The 17,194-nt window shown below is 40.5% G+C and overlaps 1 protein-coding gene across 13 annotated transcripts in view; it reads left to right on the forward strand.

The window, feature by feature from the left end:
• The window catches only part of MTSS1 (MTSS I-BAR domain containing 1), a 126,479-nt gene that overhangs the window by 15,570 nt on the left and 93,715 nt on the right, over window positions 1–17,194 (forward strand). For all 13 annotated transcript variants that reach the window (XM_066176130.1, XM_066176192.1, XM_066176201.1 and 10 more), the window contains 2 exons: window positions 1,473–1,534; window positions 4,281–4,354. In XM_066176130.1, coding sequence (XP_066032227.1) covers window positions 1,473–1,534; window positions 4,281–4,354 — 136 coding nt within the window. The remainder of the gene's footprint in view (window positions 1–1,472; window positions 1,535–4,280; window positions 4,355–17,194) is intronic.

The raw sequence follows: 17,194 nt of genomic DNA on the forward strand, positions 1-17,194 counted from the left end.
TGTCTGACAGTTTTTTGCCTAGCACAAAGCACTTTCTAATCTAGGTCTTTCTATGCAGATAACTGCTATTCTCTCTTTCCCGTTCTGTGCTTACCACTGGCTCTGTCATGTATAGGGTATAACAAGGTTTTATGAACACCTGTTTTGCATTGTTTGGGGTCTTTTCCCTCTTTTTTTTTTTTTCTTCTAGCAAAAACCCCACAAACCTTGCTGAAAAATACAAGGAGTAGAGTGCCGATAGGCTTCTGAGCAGGTGTCTGGGAGCTGCCTTGCCAGGGTGTACTGGGGAGGTGGAATTTGTCTGACAGATCTTGGGGAAGGGCCTGTCTTTGCCCTGAAAACAAAACACAGTCTCTCACAGCAGTGTGGGTTGTGGATTTTGGTTTACTTACAAAAAGCAGACCAGTTTATAAGGGTGGATTGAGTTTGCCACAAGCAACTGCACTTGCTTGCGACCTCTTCCAGTCAGAGCTGGGGTAATGTTAGCCTTGAGCATCTGCCTTATCTGGGTTTTATTGTGTTGTTGCTCTGGTAACAGCAAGTCTTATACCTTTATTAAAGGAAACAGGGATATTCTATTTTACTCTCTAGGCTCCAATCAAAGGGAAGTTTTGAGGTTTCTTTCTACCACATTTTTGCTGTTAACAGAAAATTTTTACTTGCTCTGCAGAAAGCAATTTCAGTCTCAAAAATCATCTTTTTGTTTATTTTAACTTGGCAAATAAAGATCAGGACTTGCAAGAACACTTTGTGTCCATATTCTAAGTAAAACCTTGGTTTTTAATCCAATTTTAAAAAACAGGGAAAATTCTACAGGAAGCTTGAGGTCAGGAAGAATGAAACCTTCCTAAGCACTTTGTATACACTCAGTGCCATGCTGTTTTATCAGCTTCAATTCATAAATTGTCTCTAAGGCTTTCTACTGTTTTGGAAACAGGTCTTGCAGTGACAAGGCAGCTGTTGGGAAACGTGGCTGTCTTGAACTGTCACTGTGCTTTTCTGTGTCTGACTACAGAGTTATCTTGAGGCAGTGCTTGAGGTGGCCTTTTGGTCAAGTCACACTTTTATTTTACAGGCTCTGAACCTGGAAAAAACACAAATGATGATCAATTAGTAAAGAACAACTGTAATGCTACCTTTGGTTTTGGGAGCTTCTCTGTACATGCTGTTGCAGAGTACTGGTGCCTCGTTTTGAATGGGCTTAGTTTTTGCTGTATCCATCCAAAGGAGGGCATTTCTTTTTGCTGCTTCAGTTGAAATCCCTCTTGCCCAGTGTTTCTATTCAGAAAAACTGTAAAGCCTCATCCAGGACTACTGGTTCATCTGGATTCAGAAGCAGTCAATTTTGGGGTTCAGATTAGGATTTAGTACAGTTTTAGTTAGTGTTTTACATCGAGTTTAATTTGATCTGTAGTATTAAAATCAGAATGCTCAAATTAAGTGTTCATTGTTGTGTTTTGTTTTTCTTGCAGGGAAGCTACCCAGTGTGGGAAGATTTTATAAATAAAGCTGGGAAACTGCAGTCTCAGCTTCGGTAAGTTTTTATGTTACACAGTCAAGATCCTCTACAGTTCTTTGGTTGTGCAAACATTAAGATTAAATGCAGCTTTTGCAAGGATAATTTTCTGAACAAGTCCTAGTAAGATTGTGCATATTTCTTAGTCAACACCTGCATGTAATTTTTTGAATACTGCTACTGGTGTTTTAATGTATTTAGGAAAATTCACAATGTGCCACCAGCTATACATAGTAAATATAAAATGAGCTAAATTTCATGGATTTTGATGAAAAATTGGAAAGATAGTTTATTGTTGTTTAGTGAGCACACTTTTGGAGTTAGGTCTATGTTGCCCTTTTTATTAGTGTAGAATACAGAGGAGGTTATGTTGGAAGATGGCTCAAAATGTTACAAAATCTTTGGTAACCTTAACAGCATTTTCTTCAGACTTAAAAATGAAGGGAATTTCTTGTTGGACCATATATTGGTGATAATTAAAATTTAAGGGTTTGGGGTATACTTGGAAAATGGCATTCTGGTTTTTTTAAGATATGGCAGAAGTATCACACTCAGACCAGTTCTACCTCTAGAATTTGTTCATTTGTAAAATTTTGTTTCTGCTGATACAAATACAAGCTCCATTTCCTCACAACTCTCCCCTAACAACATTCTCCTCTCTGCTCTACAAAGCACCAGGTTTTCTTCCCGAGCAGCTGTAGCAGTAACAGGTTATTGGCAGTCTGGTTTGTGGTTCTGTGTTGCATTATGACCCATTCCCAAAAAAGCTGGGGGTTAGCTTCATTTGCCCTAAACAGCTGAAATATGCTGTTCTGCTACACCTTGCCTAGCAGGCCCCACTTGCATGTGGTTTTTTTTCTTTTTCCAGCAATCATGTCACAGTGAGTATGGAAGATGCAGAGGAAGTAGAGAAAGAAGAGAAATGGAGAACTTTCCTAGCCTTTTATACTCTTCAAACACAGGCCTTCTGGGATGGCATGAGGCATAGTTTTGTTTATTCCCCAATCCTGTGGTATTGCATTCAATCAGTGCAGTGCTACAGGAACATGCAAGCAGGCAGCTTGAAAGCCTGTGTTCGAGGATTTGCTGTTTGTTTCTAGCAAATGTGAGCCTTTTGCTGCTGTTTCATTTCTATGTGCTCTCGTAAAGGACAGCAGATGTCATTTGAGCTGGAGCCAGGTCTTTCTGGATCTTGTTACTGGGGAAATGGAACTTTGTTATTAGCAATATAATTAATAATTAACAACATAGGACATGAATAACACTGTGACCCACGAGTTTGGAAGATGAACATCACAAACAGTGTAAAGGAAAATTTTAGAAAAGATTTTCTGGTTCCAGGGCCCAATATTGCTAGCTAGCTGTCAGGGTGGGGGGTTTGCCCTCCCTTTAATCTCCTGGGCATGTGGAGAGTCCTTATGCATTTGCTTGGTCCTCTCACGCCTGGGGTGTTCTTTTCTGTGTGTGTTCAAATCTTTTGTGCTGTCAGTAGGCCATTTACTACACTGCCAGTTATGTCCTCTGTACCTTGAGCATATTTGGAGTGAGACTTGCATAAAATCTGACCTAATTAAGCAGTCCTGTGGTCTTTCTGGCTGAGGATCAGCTTCCCTGCAAGTCTGCCGGGTTTTTTGAGGCTAGCAAGGAGCTCTTGAAACAAAGTGAATATGATAGTCCTTGTTCTGAATTTTGCTTGAAAAGGCTCACTGACACCATCAGGAGAGAAAATCAGAGTTGCTGTTAGAAAAGATGTGCAGAAACAGAACCATGAGGTAACTGTGGAGAGGGCACAACTGTGCTTTACCTGTAGAGCCCTGGCCTATTTTTTCTTTAATTGGGTCAACCAGACTATAAACCTTCAGAAATCAGGACTGACCTGAGGTGTTCGGGGCTCTGGGGCGTGCTTATCTAGAACAAACGTGTCTGGAAAACTGTAACTCACGTTTGCTGTCCACTTGAACAGATGAGTGGTCTGTGGGTGCTTTCCAAACACCCACAGGTAGAGGGAGATTGGGCGAGTGAGGTTGATGCTTTGGATTGTGAAGTCTGAGGTTGCTGGTGTACCAATCAGGAAGGGTCCTGCTTGGAGGAGCACTAGATCAGAAAGGGGTTTTGTTTATTTTGGGGGTTTGTGGATTGGTGGTTTTTGTGGGTTTGAGTTGTTTTGTTTTTTTTCCTGAACAATTGAGGGTTTTTTCTTTTTTTCCCACTTTTCCATTTGTCCAAGAACTCCAGACCAGTCTGATTTCCAAGAAATTGTCTGTTTCAAGGGATGCTCATGCTCCCCACATGAAAAATGCACAGAATTGTTTGGCCAAGATCCTAGATAAAAGGAAGTTCCTGCATGTTTATTCTTAAAATATGCATGTTCCCTGAAAATAGGAGTTGCTGTAATTTGTTCACTAATGGGTGAACTATAATGTGTGTTAGATTTGTTTTTCATGTTTGAATGCTTAATATTACTTCATCAGAGGAAATCAGCTAGAAGGAGGGTAGCTGTGCTCTTTTGAAACAGCACCTGTCCTGTGCAATTCTCAGCATGGAATTAGTGTGGCTGCCTCCAAGTCAATAGTGCTAGCACAAAGCAAGGAAGGGATTAAGAAATGAAGGAGGGAGAAGGCTAAGTTCAGATATAAAAGAGAATACTTTTTGTGGCCTCTGCAAGTTCACAGTGTTATTCTTTATAAGCCTAAATGTTTTTGGCAGTAATTAAATAGGCATCAATGAGACACTGCTAATGTTTTGTTATCTGTATGCATTTCAGGACTACAGTAGTAGCAGCTGCTGCCTTTTTGGATGCCTTTCAGAAAGTGGCTGACATGGCTACTAATACACGTGGTAAGCAGATGTGTCAATATTGAGTTTAACAGAATGCTGTGTGGTTTATACCATTTGTCGTAATAAAAAGAAGTCTTAACTTGTTACATTGACAAGCAGATCTGTGAGACATCTGTTAGATGGACTTGCACTTTGAAAAAGTGGCACGTGAAAAAGGAAGTTGTCTTTACTGAAAAAAAAAAAGCTGGAAACCTGTAATTTAAATGTGTCATCAATCATGTGAACACTTCTTAATTACCATTTGAATTATACGTTGATGAATAATATTTTAGAAAGCAAGATTTACAGAAATCTGTATTCACTGATGCTTCTGTACCTTGTGTAAATGTGAAAGGCTTGATACTCAGCTGGAATAAATAACCATGGGGCTGCTGGAGACAGAACAGATACTGGCTGATGCTGTGGCCTTTGGGGTCTGCCAGTAATGATGACAGTGACGTGTACTTACATCTTTGAGCAAAGACTTTGCTTGTCCTTCCACCTTAAGTCTGATGTTCTTGGTCAAACTGAATTTTCTTGGGCTGTGGGCTTCTCTGGGTAGCAGTCTCAGCTCATTGGTGTGTATAGGGAGCCAAAATAGTGCAGCTGGCATTCTTTCCAGACTGCTGAGCTGGAAGGAGACAAAAGGCTGCTTCTCTCTGATGCTGGATGCCCAGTGACCAAAGCCTTGTGTGCAGATGTCCCTGCAGTGGTGTAGGGCATTTCCCATGGTCACTGTCTTGGGCTGCTGCTGAAGAGTAAATCCAGAGTGCAGATAAATCACTGCTGAGAGAGCAGCTCTTGGTCACCTCTAACCCTAAAGGTTTTGTAGCATTTTTTAAAGTCCTAATGTGCTGTTGACGTTTGACTTGGAGAGTAAGAAAGTAATATTGCTGACATGAAGGATGTTCATTCCCATTAGCAGAGTGCAGGTTCAGTCAGACTTCGCTTACCTCTGGCTAACAGGAGTAGTAGCAGCTGCTGGAGTGAGTACCAAGTCACAGAATGACGAGGGAAGAATACTTCTTTTTCCTGTCTAAAGCTAATATTTACATTCTGATGAGAAGTTCCTCATTATATGCATAACTACTGTAAATTATAGGTAATCTACTCAAATAAAATAGTAAATATGACAGAAAGTGGAATAAACTAAGGATGAGACCCAAGGCAGAATTTAACTTGGATTTCTAACATCTCCTTCCTTCAAGCATGTTCTCTTCTTTTTCTTCTGCCTTCCCCAAGGGGAAACAAAGTAAACTACCAAAATCCTTGAGTCTTGTCTTCTAGCTATGCTGGCAGGCTTACAGGACTTGCATTGAGATACCAGGATGACTGAAATTTTCCCACTCTCAAACAAAAATTGCTTGTGTGGGTTTTTGAAGGGTACTTTACACTTTTGCTGTGTCGTGTCTTGTCTCTTATCTCTTAGAGCACATCCTTTACAAAAGGAGCTCTGTGAATCCAGGCATGCCAAATTTGTATAGCTCCTTTGTTCTGTCTTCTGCCTTCCCTGACTGAAAGTATAGAAGGGAATTTTGGTTTTATTTTTAGAAAGTGATGTTCTGGGCAATGAATCAAAACTCCAAGTTAGCTGGTGGTTCTGATCTGCCTCCCAACCCAACTTCTGTTTGTGCCCATTCAGGTTTATCTCTGAGGTTGCACCTTGGTCCTTTAACAAATACAGATCATTCTACCTTTCTGTGGACAGGAATAAACACCTGTCCTCAGAGAAGATGATGGCAAAAATTCCTATGACTTACGAGGGCACAATTCAATACAAACGTGTTTTGCCATCAATATAAAGAATTCTGTTCCAAAACTGAAACAGAACAAGCTTAGTGTTTTTCTTCTCTGGTGTGGGATTTTTAACAGGCTCTCAGTTTTCCCTTTAAGGAGTTACCTAAAGTGAAAATTTCTTTCTTAAATTTTGCCTGTTACTTACCCAGTTTATGAAATGATGTATCTGATTGTCTAATCAAACATCTGGCTGTGTTTCATACTGTTCAGAGGGTTAACAGGTAAACCAAAGTTTACAGTTAACAGATTAACCAAAGTCAGACAAGTTCATGTTCAGTTGCTGGGGATATACGAGATTTGTGTAGCATTTCCCATGACAAAGGCAGGGAGGTTGGTATATTTTACATCATGAAGTTGGTTTATCACTGCATAAGCCAAATGCTTCTTCTGGGAACTAACTGTATATGAGAATGCTGAAGCAGATGCCTGCTCTGGAGGGACAGCATTAGTGCCTTGTAGGATGACTGAAGTGTTGTGAAGCTGCGTGCTGCCTTTAATTTGTAATTGCTTGTAGCTCTACAGAAACTGGCCTGTTATTTTAAGACTCACTGATCTAGCTGATGAAAGTGTTTTATCAGTCAGCAGAAGAACTCTGGCTACTCTTTAATCTGTTTGCATCAGCATTAGCTTTGAAAGAAGCAAGTGTTTGCATGGGTATACCTGTCCACGAGCAAGGGGATACAATCTCCTTTCGGTCACCAAGTGTTCAGGAATGAGAGCTTACTCCCATCATTGCCAGTCTGTGTTCCAACTGGTATCCTTACCTTGTGTGCCATTGCTGCTGTTCCCAAGCACTGTCTTTGCTCTTTTGGTGCATTGTTCTCTCCATGCCATTTACTTCCGTCTAATCCTGCGGTTGTAGCAATGTTAATCTTCACGTTCCTATCTGGAGCTCAGATTGAAAGCATAATTGGAGCTCTGCCTGTGGTAAAACCTATGATTGGATGAGTCAGATAACCTGTACTTTGCTGTGTTTTCTTCCCTTTGTAGCTTCTAAAGTAAGAAAAGCTCCAAACGTGAAGTACCTGATGTTTTGTGGTGACTCAATACACAAATAAATTTCCCAACTGGCTCATTTCAGCTTTTGCTTCCTCCTTTGCTGTCTCTCCATTTAAATGTGCATCGACCCAAAGTTGTCTTTTTTTTCCTTAGTTCAGTTCCCTCGGTTCAGTGCTTTGGTTTTAGCCTGACAAGGGGAAACACGGGGAAAGTAGTTCTGGTGCACGTATCACCAAAATGTTAGATTTCTGTGGATCTGGTCATCTGAGAATCATCGTTTGAATGGGGCAGATTGTCAAGTTATGTTGCTAGTTTAAAGTAATGCTAGCTGTATTGCAGTGTGTGCTGTTCTTGCTGGTATCAGAGATTTTTGAAAATAAAATTCCTTCAGATGTTTTGATTTTGAGCTCTGACAAAATAGAGACATTTATGTAGCAGTTTTTGTTATTCAAGCTGCATCTGTTTGGCGTACAGCCCAGCAGAAGCCGGTAGTCTGCAGTGGAATCTGTATTATCTCTCACTATGATTATTAAAGAGAATGCTTACAAAATACTAAATGAATGAGGTATTTCAGAATACCTTTAAATCCTGAATATACCTGAAATAGTGTAAATATAACTCTTGAGTACCTTAAAAGTGAAGTCTCCTTTTTGGGAGATGTTTGCTCATGAATTTTAGTTCAGGCTTTTCTTACATGTTTTATTTCTTTTGATATTTGAGATTCTGAATACTTTTACCTGCATCAATTCTAACTGAAGCATGGAAGAAATTTAAATCAAATTTCATTTAATTTCTATATACCTGATTATTTGTGCAATAAAAATACATTGTCTTATGAAGACAAGAACTGCGCATCTCAAACACTGTGTGTTTATATGTGATCTATGTTTATAAATTGGCTTTCAACAGTATGTAAAAGGATGTGTGTAAATTGCTTTGCTTTTTTAGTTTTCTTCTGCCTCTGCTGCATTTGAATGTCCTTTGTAGATAAGTACCAGAGCTCAGGAACTTGAGAAAGTAGATGTGAAAAGTACCTGTGCTCCTGGTGTTATGAGGGAGATAAATATGAAGATATGCACGCTTCTTCTCGATCCACTTAATACACCATCAGCAGCTTCCGTGGATAAAACCCTGTCCCAGTCTTGCCTACCTGCATCTGCACAGGTGTAAATTAAAATTTATGGAAAGATGATCTAAAAGCTTTGATTTACCCAAGCTTAAAATTGATCTTCAAAGTGAGGTTTAATGAGGCAGCTGATACTCAAGTCTTGTGGTTTTTTGTTTTTCATTCATATTGAAGGGTTTTGCATATACATAGGTGTGTTTGATATTAGCAGATTAGTTAAATCACTTCAAGAGGGTGTCAGTGTATCACGCAGCTTTCTCTGGCCAGCTGGATTCCATGGATTGTAATGCTGTTTGAAGTTCCCTCTTGGCAAGTGCTACTAGAGGTATGTTTCCCCTGCATTTGGTAATTCTGACATCTAGTATGTTTTCCTTCTCTTTCATTTTACAAATGTCTGAGAGGATTTTAAGACGATGCAAAGTTGCAGGAGATTCCACTTGAGTGGGAGATCTTCTCTGCTGGCCTGTGAGGTTTGAGATTGGGGGGGATACTGTGGATAGTCAGCCAGCTACCAAGGGGCACTGAGTAGATTTGGAAGCAAAACTCAGCCTGTGTCTGCATGGCATGCAGCAGCAGCAGCAGGGTACCAAAATCACCACAGTAATTTTAATGTTACCCTTTTGAGGGGCAGGATATATTAGTATGGAAGAAGTGCTACATTAAAGTGCCTGCACTTTTTCAGGCCTCATTGAATTTCAGCAGCAGCACACAAAATTGTAAATATGGTTCAACACTTTTACTTACAAAGTTAAATTTGATTAATATTTGTGAGTGTCTACATCAGGTAGCTCTTCTATGGCACTACTCAGTGACTGCTCTTCATGTTTAATAAGGCTGCTTAATATAGTACCCTTACTGCCGGTTGGTGCTCCTGGGCAGACTGCATCCATGTTGCACCAGGTAGTGTGTAAGTGCCCCTTCAGACAGTCCTTAGTCTGGGTGATCCATTTTTATTTTGGCCAGAATCTATATTGTATGTATTGAAGTGGTTTTCCAAGGTGACAAACTGTTGCAGGGCTGGAATTATCTGTGATGTCCCAAGTAAGTGTGTTTAGGCTTCCTGAACCAGTATCTTGCTCACTGTAAATATGGCAGAGTGTGAACCAAGGTAAAGTCTTGGTGCTGCAGCAAAATGTAATGAACAATACTGAAAGGTGTTTTTTATTGATTTATTTCTTTTCATGGAGGGGGGAAAAAGAAAAAAAAAGATGAGACAGATGGAAGCCTGGGGAAGGAGTTAAGACATCACAGTCTACAGCAGTAGACTTAAAAGCTGTAAAACATTTTTGAAACAGACTGCTTTTCTCCTGGCTGTGGACTGGGGAGATGTGATGGTGATCTGTGCCTAATTTCAGAGTGAAAACAAAGCTGGTCACAAGAGGAAAGGCATTCTCATTTTCCAATTCCTTTGTCTTTCTGACTCCTCTTCAATTTCAGATGCTCATACTCAAATAGCAAAACCTTTGTTTGCGCTTCCTCTCAGTTAAGATATGACTTTGTAATAAATACTTAGTCCTCCTGTGGAGTCTTCGAAGAAAAATAATACAGTCCAGACGTTTTCTTTGTGAAAATTGGGAAGAAAAGTATTTAAACGAACCATTCAGTCTTCAGTTATGTTTTCATGAAGATGATTGCAAAACACAGGAGGAAAATCAGAATCACTGGCAGATAATCTTGAAGCTAGATGCATATTACTTATCTCTTGAGTTTGGAGAAGTGGGACTTGGATATTCTGCTTTACAGCAGCTAAAACTCCAAGTCACAAAGTGTGCTGTGTTATTCGCTCTTTCCGTGTTCCCTTCTTTCTCTAGACCAGTAGCAAATGTCAGTCCACGTCTGTCAACTAGTGTGTCGCCTTGAGAACTCTGCTTCTGATGTGAGCTTGTTTGGCTGGAACAGTCAAAATGGGGTGAATGTCTAAAATGCTCAAACACAAGAGAAGTGGTTTGGTTATTAATGACTAGATTTTATACTCAGGGGCTTGAAAGAGCTCTGCTGCAGGTAAAACATGGTCGTTGTCTTTTCTTTGTGTGAGTGCAGGCATTGCAGCATAAAAAAATATTATTTATGCCTTATTTTTTTCTTTGAGGTCAAGACAAAATCTAGCTCAGGGTCATTGACAACATTTGTGCTGATTTGTCCCTACCTAAGGAGAAATATTCAGGGCTATAGACAAAAATAATTGCTATAATGACTTACATAGTCAGATGCCCCTTGGTACAGTGCAGAGAGTGATGCAGGAGTGGAGTTTGCATTTGCCCTACAACCCAGTGTTTTTTTTAGTTTGCTAAGGTGCTTACTAAGAGACTGAAATGTTGTTAGGGAAAGGGAGTAAAGCCACCAGGTAATCATGTGTGCTAAAGAGAAAATTTGAATGCAAGACGAGCTTCTATGAAGGAGGAAAAAAAAAGATGAGGGAGGAAGAAGCAAACAAACTCCTTTAGTACTTCGTCCAAGGAGTGGGCAAGTGTGTTAAGATAGGAGTGGCTGGACTTTTTTACAAGACTGAATGTAAGCCTGCTCACTATCATCTGAATTGGAAATCTTTGGGAGTGTGGGGAGGGGGAAACAGCTCAGAGTTAATTTTTTCATACACTTGGTTGTGGTTCTTTCTCTCTCCTTACTTATACAGCTGTGTTGATTTTAGGAGGGTAGAGTATCAGATCCTGGTTTTTCTGCAGGCTGGGGATGGATGGATTGATTGCTGTTTCCAGCTACACGATGAATTTATATCTCTGTGGGCATCTTCATGCAGAGCCCTTACGCTTCAGTAACTAAATACTGGTTTTGTAGCTGTAAAGAATTTTCTCAGTCTTGGCAACAGAACCAAACTTTTAATGTCTTAAGCATCCAGTTTGGGAAGTAATGAGGATAAATCATAAGTGGCTTGCTCTAGGATTTCCTTCAGATAATTTATTAGTTTAGAATCAAAGATGCAAAAACATCCTTTTGATGATGGGATGTGGATTTGAAAGTGGAGGCTGAGGTTTTGGTTGGCGGTTAGTTTTCCCAGTGTAGCACATGCTTCTGTGGTGGGAGATCCCCTTTCAGGCTAATTCAGGCAGCCTTTTGATGTGATAAATTACTGGTTGGCACATAGTTACAATCCGGTAGTAATCACAACAAGAGAGTTGTTGCAGCTCTTACTTATTTATTTTTAATCTGTCACCAGTTTGGTAACAAAGGTAGCTGAAGATCTGTTCACATTGAGTTTTATTTAGTATCTTTTTTATTTGCCATACCAGAGAAAGGGAAGTTCTGTGTGGTGTGGGAAGAGAATGAGAAAATCAGTTCAGTCTAACCAAGGTTTCTGTGTAGTAGGGTAGTGCTTCTTGCCTCGTGGGCCTTGCCCGTAACAACCTGTGGAGGCTGCAGAGCAGCTTCTGTGGCCTCATGCTTTGTGCCTCACAGCTGCCTGGAAATGCAGGTTTGGGGGTTGTCTGTTTCTTGATCACCTCAATGGTGGCTTCCAAGAAGATGTGCTGCTGCAGTATCAGATTTGGTGCTGGCTATCAGCTGGGTTTTTGCGAACTTGCCAGACCTCTAGGGGTGTGAGTGTGGACCTGACTAGAGTCCTGCAGTTAACTCAGCCTCATTGCACCCCAGTCCACGTGTCCTTGAACCACTTGTGAAGTTCCTTTGTGTCAGCAAGGCAATTTGTGCAAAGGCTGTGATATAAAATGTGTGCTTTCGTTTGGAGTGTCTTCTCCAATTCCCTCAGTCTGTTCCTACCCTGGCTGGACAAAAACTGTGTTTGTTTCTAATGACATAAGAGAGCTATACAAAAAGTAAAATTACAAGCTGCAGCAGACTAATTGCAAGTGGAGTGTCCATAACAATGGACTCCATCTAATCATTAACAAAAGCAGTAACAAAAGTAAATTTCAGAAGCAGCAGTGACATTTGCATTGTCTAACAGGTTTTTTTTTTTTTTTGCTCTCCATAATTCAAGCTGCCTCCCAGAAGGATGTTCTTCCACACATTTTTGTAGGTGTCAAGGCCATAGATCGTGTATGTTCCCTCTGTGTGTGTCCATGCAAACGAGTGTTTTACTGCCAGGTGATTTACTCGGCGATATGATTCATCTCATGTTTGCATACCTGCTGCTTCTCGGGAAGCAGTGCATGCTCATGGTAATAATGAGGTCTTGCTTAAAAATAGACCAGCTTCCTTCATTTTCTTGTCCTTCTGTTTGCTTGATGATTTGTCGGGTGTTGCCAGCACAAATGTTTGTCCCTGTTGCTGTGCAAGCTGTTCACCCCTTCCCTCCTCCTTTCACGTTAGTTTACTTCAGTGAAGCAGTTCCCTGCTCTTTTCTTCCCTGGCTGATGTAGTAAAACTTGCCCTGTTGATGCTTATGGGCTCATTTTGAGACGTGAGGAAGAAACCCCACTGGTTCTTGAATTTCAGTCAAAAACTGAGGTCTGCCTGGGACAAAAAGTGCATTGTGCTGTGTGTCTTCCTCTTCCACTCCCACGCGTGATGGAGTCCAACCTGTAGAACTACTTCTGAAAATTTAAAATAATATAATTACCTCATTGTTTCATTTCAGGGCTCGGAGTCCTCCCTCTTGTCTTTGTGCTTTCTGCAACAGTTTTTTTCTAGAAATTAATCTGTGACCTGCCCTCCATTCAGATTGTTTTTTTAGACAGGGTGGAGAAGAAAAGGAGGATGGGCTGTTTCGAAAGGAGCCCTGGGTTGTGACCTGACAGTACTTCCTGTAAAATGTTAGGACTCTCTGTACTTACATACATGCTTAAATCTTCCTACTGCTTTGCAGTTTGTGCTTGTTTTGTTTTCACGTGGGCTTCTTGCATGTAAAAGCAAGTACGCTTTCCAGTCTAGTGAAGCCATTGAAAAATGCTACCACCTTTCCAGCAGCTATCCCAACTCAAGCTTTGTGAAAACCACTTCAAAACTAGGAGCAGTGGCAATTGTGTGTGTGGGCACGTTCATCCGCAGTGTCGTGGGGTAGAAGAGGTCTGGGATTGTACAATCAGCCCCTGCAATTGTTGTGAAATTCTCCTCTCCCGCAGCATTTATTACTATGTAAAATTGAAATCTGCATGATTTCCTGCTGTGAGCGCCTGTGCCGAGGGACTGGTTTCTATAGTAACTAATATCAAGGCGCTGGCTGGGACTTCAGTTTGGAGCGGTATTTGAGCCTATTTTGCAGTTCGATGCAACCCTGTGTGAGTACTTGATGGATGACAAACAAGCAGTCATTTTTGTGGCTGCCATTACTACAGTAGTAGTGCTGTGCACCTCGGCATGTACGCTGAGGGCTAAAAATAGACATTTTACAAAATGGAGTTGGAGGTGAGGAGGAGGGATGTCTTTTTCTCTAACACCACTCCCCTCCCTTGACAGAGCTGCCAAATGGAAATGCTGAAGAATACATCAATGTGTGTTTGTCCTGAAGTCACTTCTACCCACCCCAAAGTAAAAGATATGCCTGGGAACTGGGTCCGTTTTCTCCCAAGAGTAACAGCCATTGGTATTGCCATTTTTTCTGTTCTGAAGCAGAGCTGGTGTTTGTTCTGCTGAGCATGATAAATAGCATTGTTAATGTGTTTTCATCTGCAGGACCAGCTTCTGCCCTTACTTAGACACACCTGCTGAATGTATTTGGTTTTGCAGGGTTAAGCAGGGGTTGGAGTGTTGAAGCTTGGCTTGTAGAGACTGTAGGCTTTCAGTGTGCCAGGCAACATGCAAACCTGGTTTGCACCATTTGCAATTAGTCCAGAAAGGCATAGTGGGGTAAGGTGCATAAAAATGAAACCGAATCTTCTGTTTAGGCTGACTTAAAAAAAACTTGAAGCATGTGATGGAGGTGAGAGGGGAATGCAGAACAGTGCTTGCTGTCCAGACAAGTCCTCTAAGTACAGAAACTGGACTTAGGCAGGCAGCAATGGTTTGGTCTCTTTTTTTCCCCACCCCAGTAGTTCCCCAATTGTGATGAGGTCAAGGCTGATCTCTAAAGTAAACTTGGGGCATTGATTAAATAGTCTAAAGTGTGAAGATGTCAATTTGTATGACTGAAGGTTGTTTTTCCTGGCTGTGCTAGGAAAGGAGATACTAGTCAAATGTGCTTGTCTTCTAAGCCCTCTTCCCCCAGAAGCCAAGCCTCTCTGAGGAGAGGGCAAAGTTGTGTATCTTGTGTACCTGTAGATATGGACATGTGTGTGCACACAGGGAATGCCATTTTCTCAGCGAGCTCAAGGGGAGCCTTGACTTGGCCACCCTCAGAGCAGCCTCTTACTCATTTGGTATTTAGGGATGCTGGAGCAGGCTGAGGAAAGTGAGTGTAGTGAGGAAGAAATGTATAGTGGACTAAGAGGAGCTGGGTGTGTTGTGCTAAGAAAATTTAGGGGACATCTGGTACATATCCATGAAGAAGCGAGGGGTTTTATTTTTAAAAAAAAATCTATTCAGACCGGTCGTTTTTATACTCACTGTTTACGTATGCAAGTCCATAGTAAAAGTATTACAGTGATTTTAAAAAACCCAATAAATTACTGGATTAAACTATTTGCGTCAGGAGAGTAATGATGCATTTGAATAATCTGAGATAATTTGGCACTGAGATATGACCAGATTAACAGTTTGCGAAGTAGGATTGGAAACTATCATTTAAGAATATAGTGACTCGTGTTGCTGAGAAATCATCTTCACCTTTGTCCTTGAGTAGAAGTAAAAAAAAAAAAAAAAAAAAAATCTTCCTTTCTTTCAAGTTGGTACTAAGCAGAGTGCTAAAATGAGAATCTTAGAGTAAGACTTTGTTATATTTACATAATACAGTGATGGAAGTCCAGAACATCGAGTTGTTATAAATAAATGAATTTCAGAGTACATTTAGTAAATACTTAAAGTACATATTGTGATGGATTTTCCCTGTTTTTAATGCTTGTTCATTTTCTGCTAGTTTGCAAAATCACTGGAGTCCGATAGAGCACATTTCTGTTGGATGTTGTTGTGACTGTGTATCCATTTTGAATCTAGGTTGTCTTGCGTGGAGAATAGCAGCTCTGTGTGAGTGTTAGTCACTTTGGTTCAAAGGTAAAGAGTTCATGTGTAGCTCTTATGGAGCTGCTGCAGAGGCTGGAGCCTTGGTTATGAATATAGTCAAGGGAATGTTTTAGCTATTAAGCTGAAATGTAGCTTGCTGCTGGGGAAATGAGTGTTGTCACTGAGTGTGTGCCGTGATGCAAAGCCCTCCCCAGACTGTTGGGTTCAAGTGCACAGTGTGTGCTCAGGACGGATAATTGATTTAGACGAACAGATCTTAATCTTTCATTGTAAGCTTGAGGCCGGCTTCATTCAGTGCTATAAACTCCATTTTTCTCAAGCTGCACTTTCACAAGTCTTTTAGCTGTTCTCTCTGAAGTGGCTGCCTGTTTTCAGAGACTCTTTGTTCTTCACAACATGTTTTCTTTGTTGGCAACCTTACTAATTTAACATGGCTTTCAATATTAGGAGTGGGAGAAAATGCCTTGTTCATGTATGTTCCCAGCTAGGGTGAAAGTGCTGAACTTGTGGTGTGCATCTCTAGAGACAATGAAGAAGCTGATTGAGATGTTACTTTAGGGTGACTTTATGCACAGTGTAATTAAGCTTAAAGTTCAGATCTAAGTATTTTAAAGCAAATGTACTTGTTAGAATGAAGCTTTCTTATTAAGGCTTTATGTTAGGGTTAAAGAGGTCTCTCACAGGAAAAAAGCTAATGCCTTCAGAAGAGCACACAACCACCCATCTGCCCATCATGAATATTGCTAAGGGTTTTTTGAGCCTGAGTGGCAGGAAGTCTGTCCTGTCCTCTTAGGTTGGTTAATGAAGACTAAAGCTTGGTCAGTTTAAAAAATTCATCTATTCAATATCCTTTCCAAAGGTCCTTGTCTCCAGTGTTTTAATGGTTGCCTAATCTGTTTAAATTGGTCTGAATTTCAGTCTTTCTAGAGTCCAATTTTTGAGGTCGTGATCGTCATGGATAAAGCAATGTATGTTTTCTTGTTAATGCTTAACCTTTGTTTACTTCAAATTAGTCACAGTTTGGTTTCAGCCTATTTTCTCATGTGATTTTTTTTTGGGGGGGGGTGTGGAAAAAGGAAGCTGGACTCAAAATTTGTGCCCTCTAGGTGTACCCATAGATGTAAATAGGTATGAATGTAGAAGATGAAGATGTATGTATAGCTTTCTTTAAGAGAAAAGATCTCTTAGATGAAACATATTCAGCATATAAAAATCTTCTTGTGACCAGTGGGAGTAAACATTAAACATTGATGATGCAGCTTTAAGTTGCATGGAAACAAACTGGGGCAAGTCAGTTCATTTTACCTTTGATTCACTGCTTCCAGCCGTTAGGAAAGGTTGAAGGGACACAAGGCAAACAGGAGTCTCTTCCTTTAGCTTTTTCTTGTAATGACATATTTTGCCTCAAACAATAGTTTCAGTAACTAGATGCATAAAATTCATAATTTATAAAATTTAGATTTTTTTCTTTTGTTTCTTAAAAGCAAGCAATGCAATAACAGCAATTTACATAACTGCTATGATTTGTAGTTAAACGGAGATCTACTTCTGTTTATTGGGAGAATAAAATAAAGACTTTAAAGAATAACCCTGGATTGTAGAGGTTTTGCCATCCCTCAGGATGGAGGTGTGAAGTGGTAGTTTGACCCCAAGACTTGGATGCCAGGCACATCTATTTTGTATGACCTGTTTATAGCAATGAGAATTTCTTTTGGTCCTAAGGTCTGCAAAGTTTGTTCAGGTTACTTGGAGATCTAGGGTGAGATGCTGCTTTAGAGATCAGTGTGAGATGCTGTGTAATTCCTGCAAAGCTTCTACATTAAAAATGGAGGGTCTGTATTTCCTAGTACCTAATTCCTTCAGTGATGTTATTTAGGATCCTTGCTATGCTACTTCACATGCCCAGAACT

Source organism: Chamaea fasciata, unplaced genomic scaffold, assembly GCF_029207755.1.
Source record: "Chamaea fasciata isolate MVZ Bird 193981 ecotype frontalis unplaced genomic scaffold, bChaFas1.0.hap1 SCAF_1, whole genome shotgun sequence".
Classification (NCBI taxonomy): domain Eukaryota; kingdom Metazoa; phylum Chordata; class Aves; order Passeriformes; family Sylviidae; genus Chamaea; species Chamaea fasciata.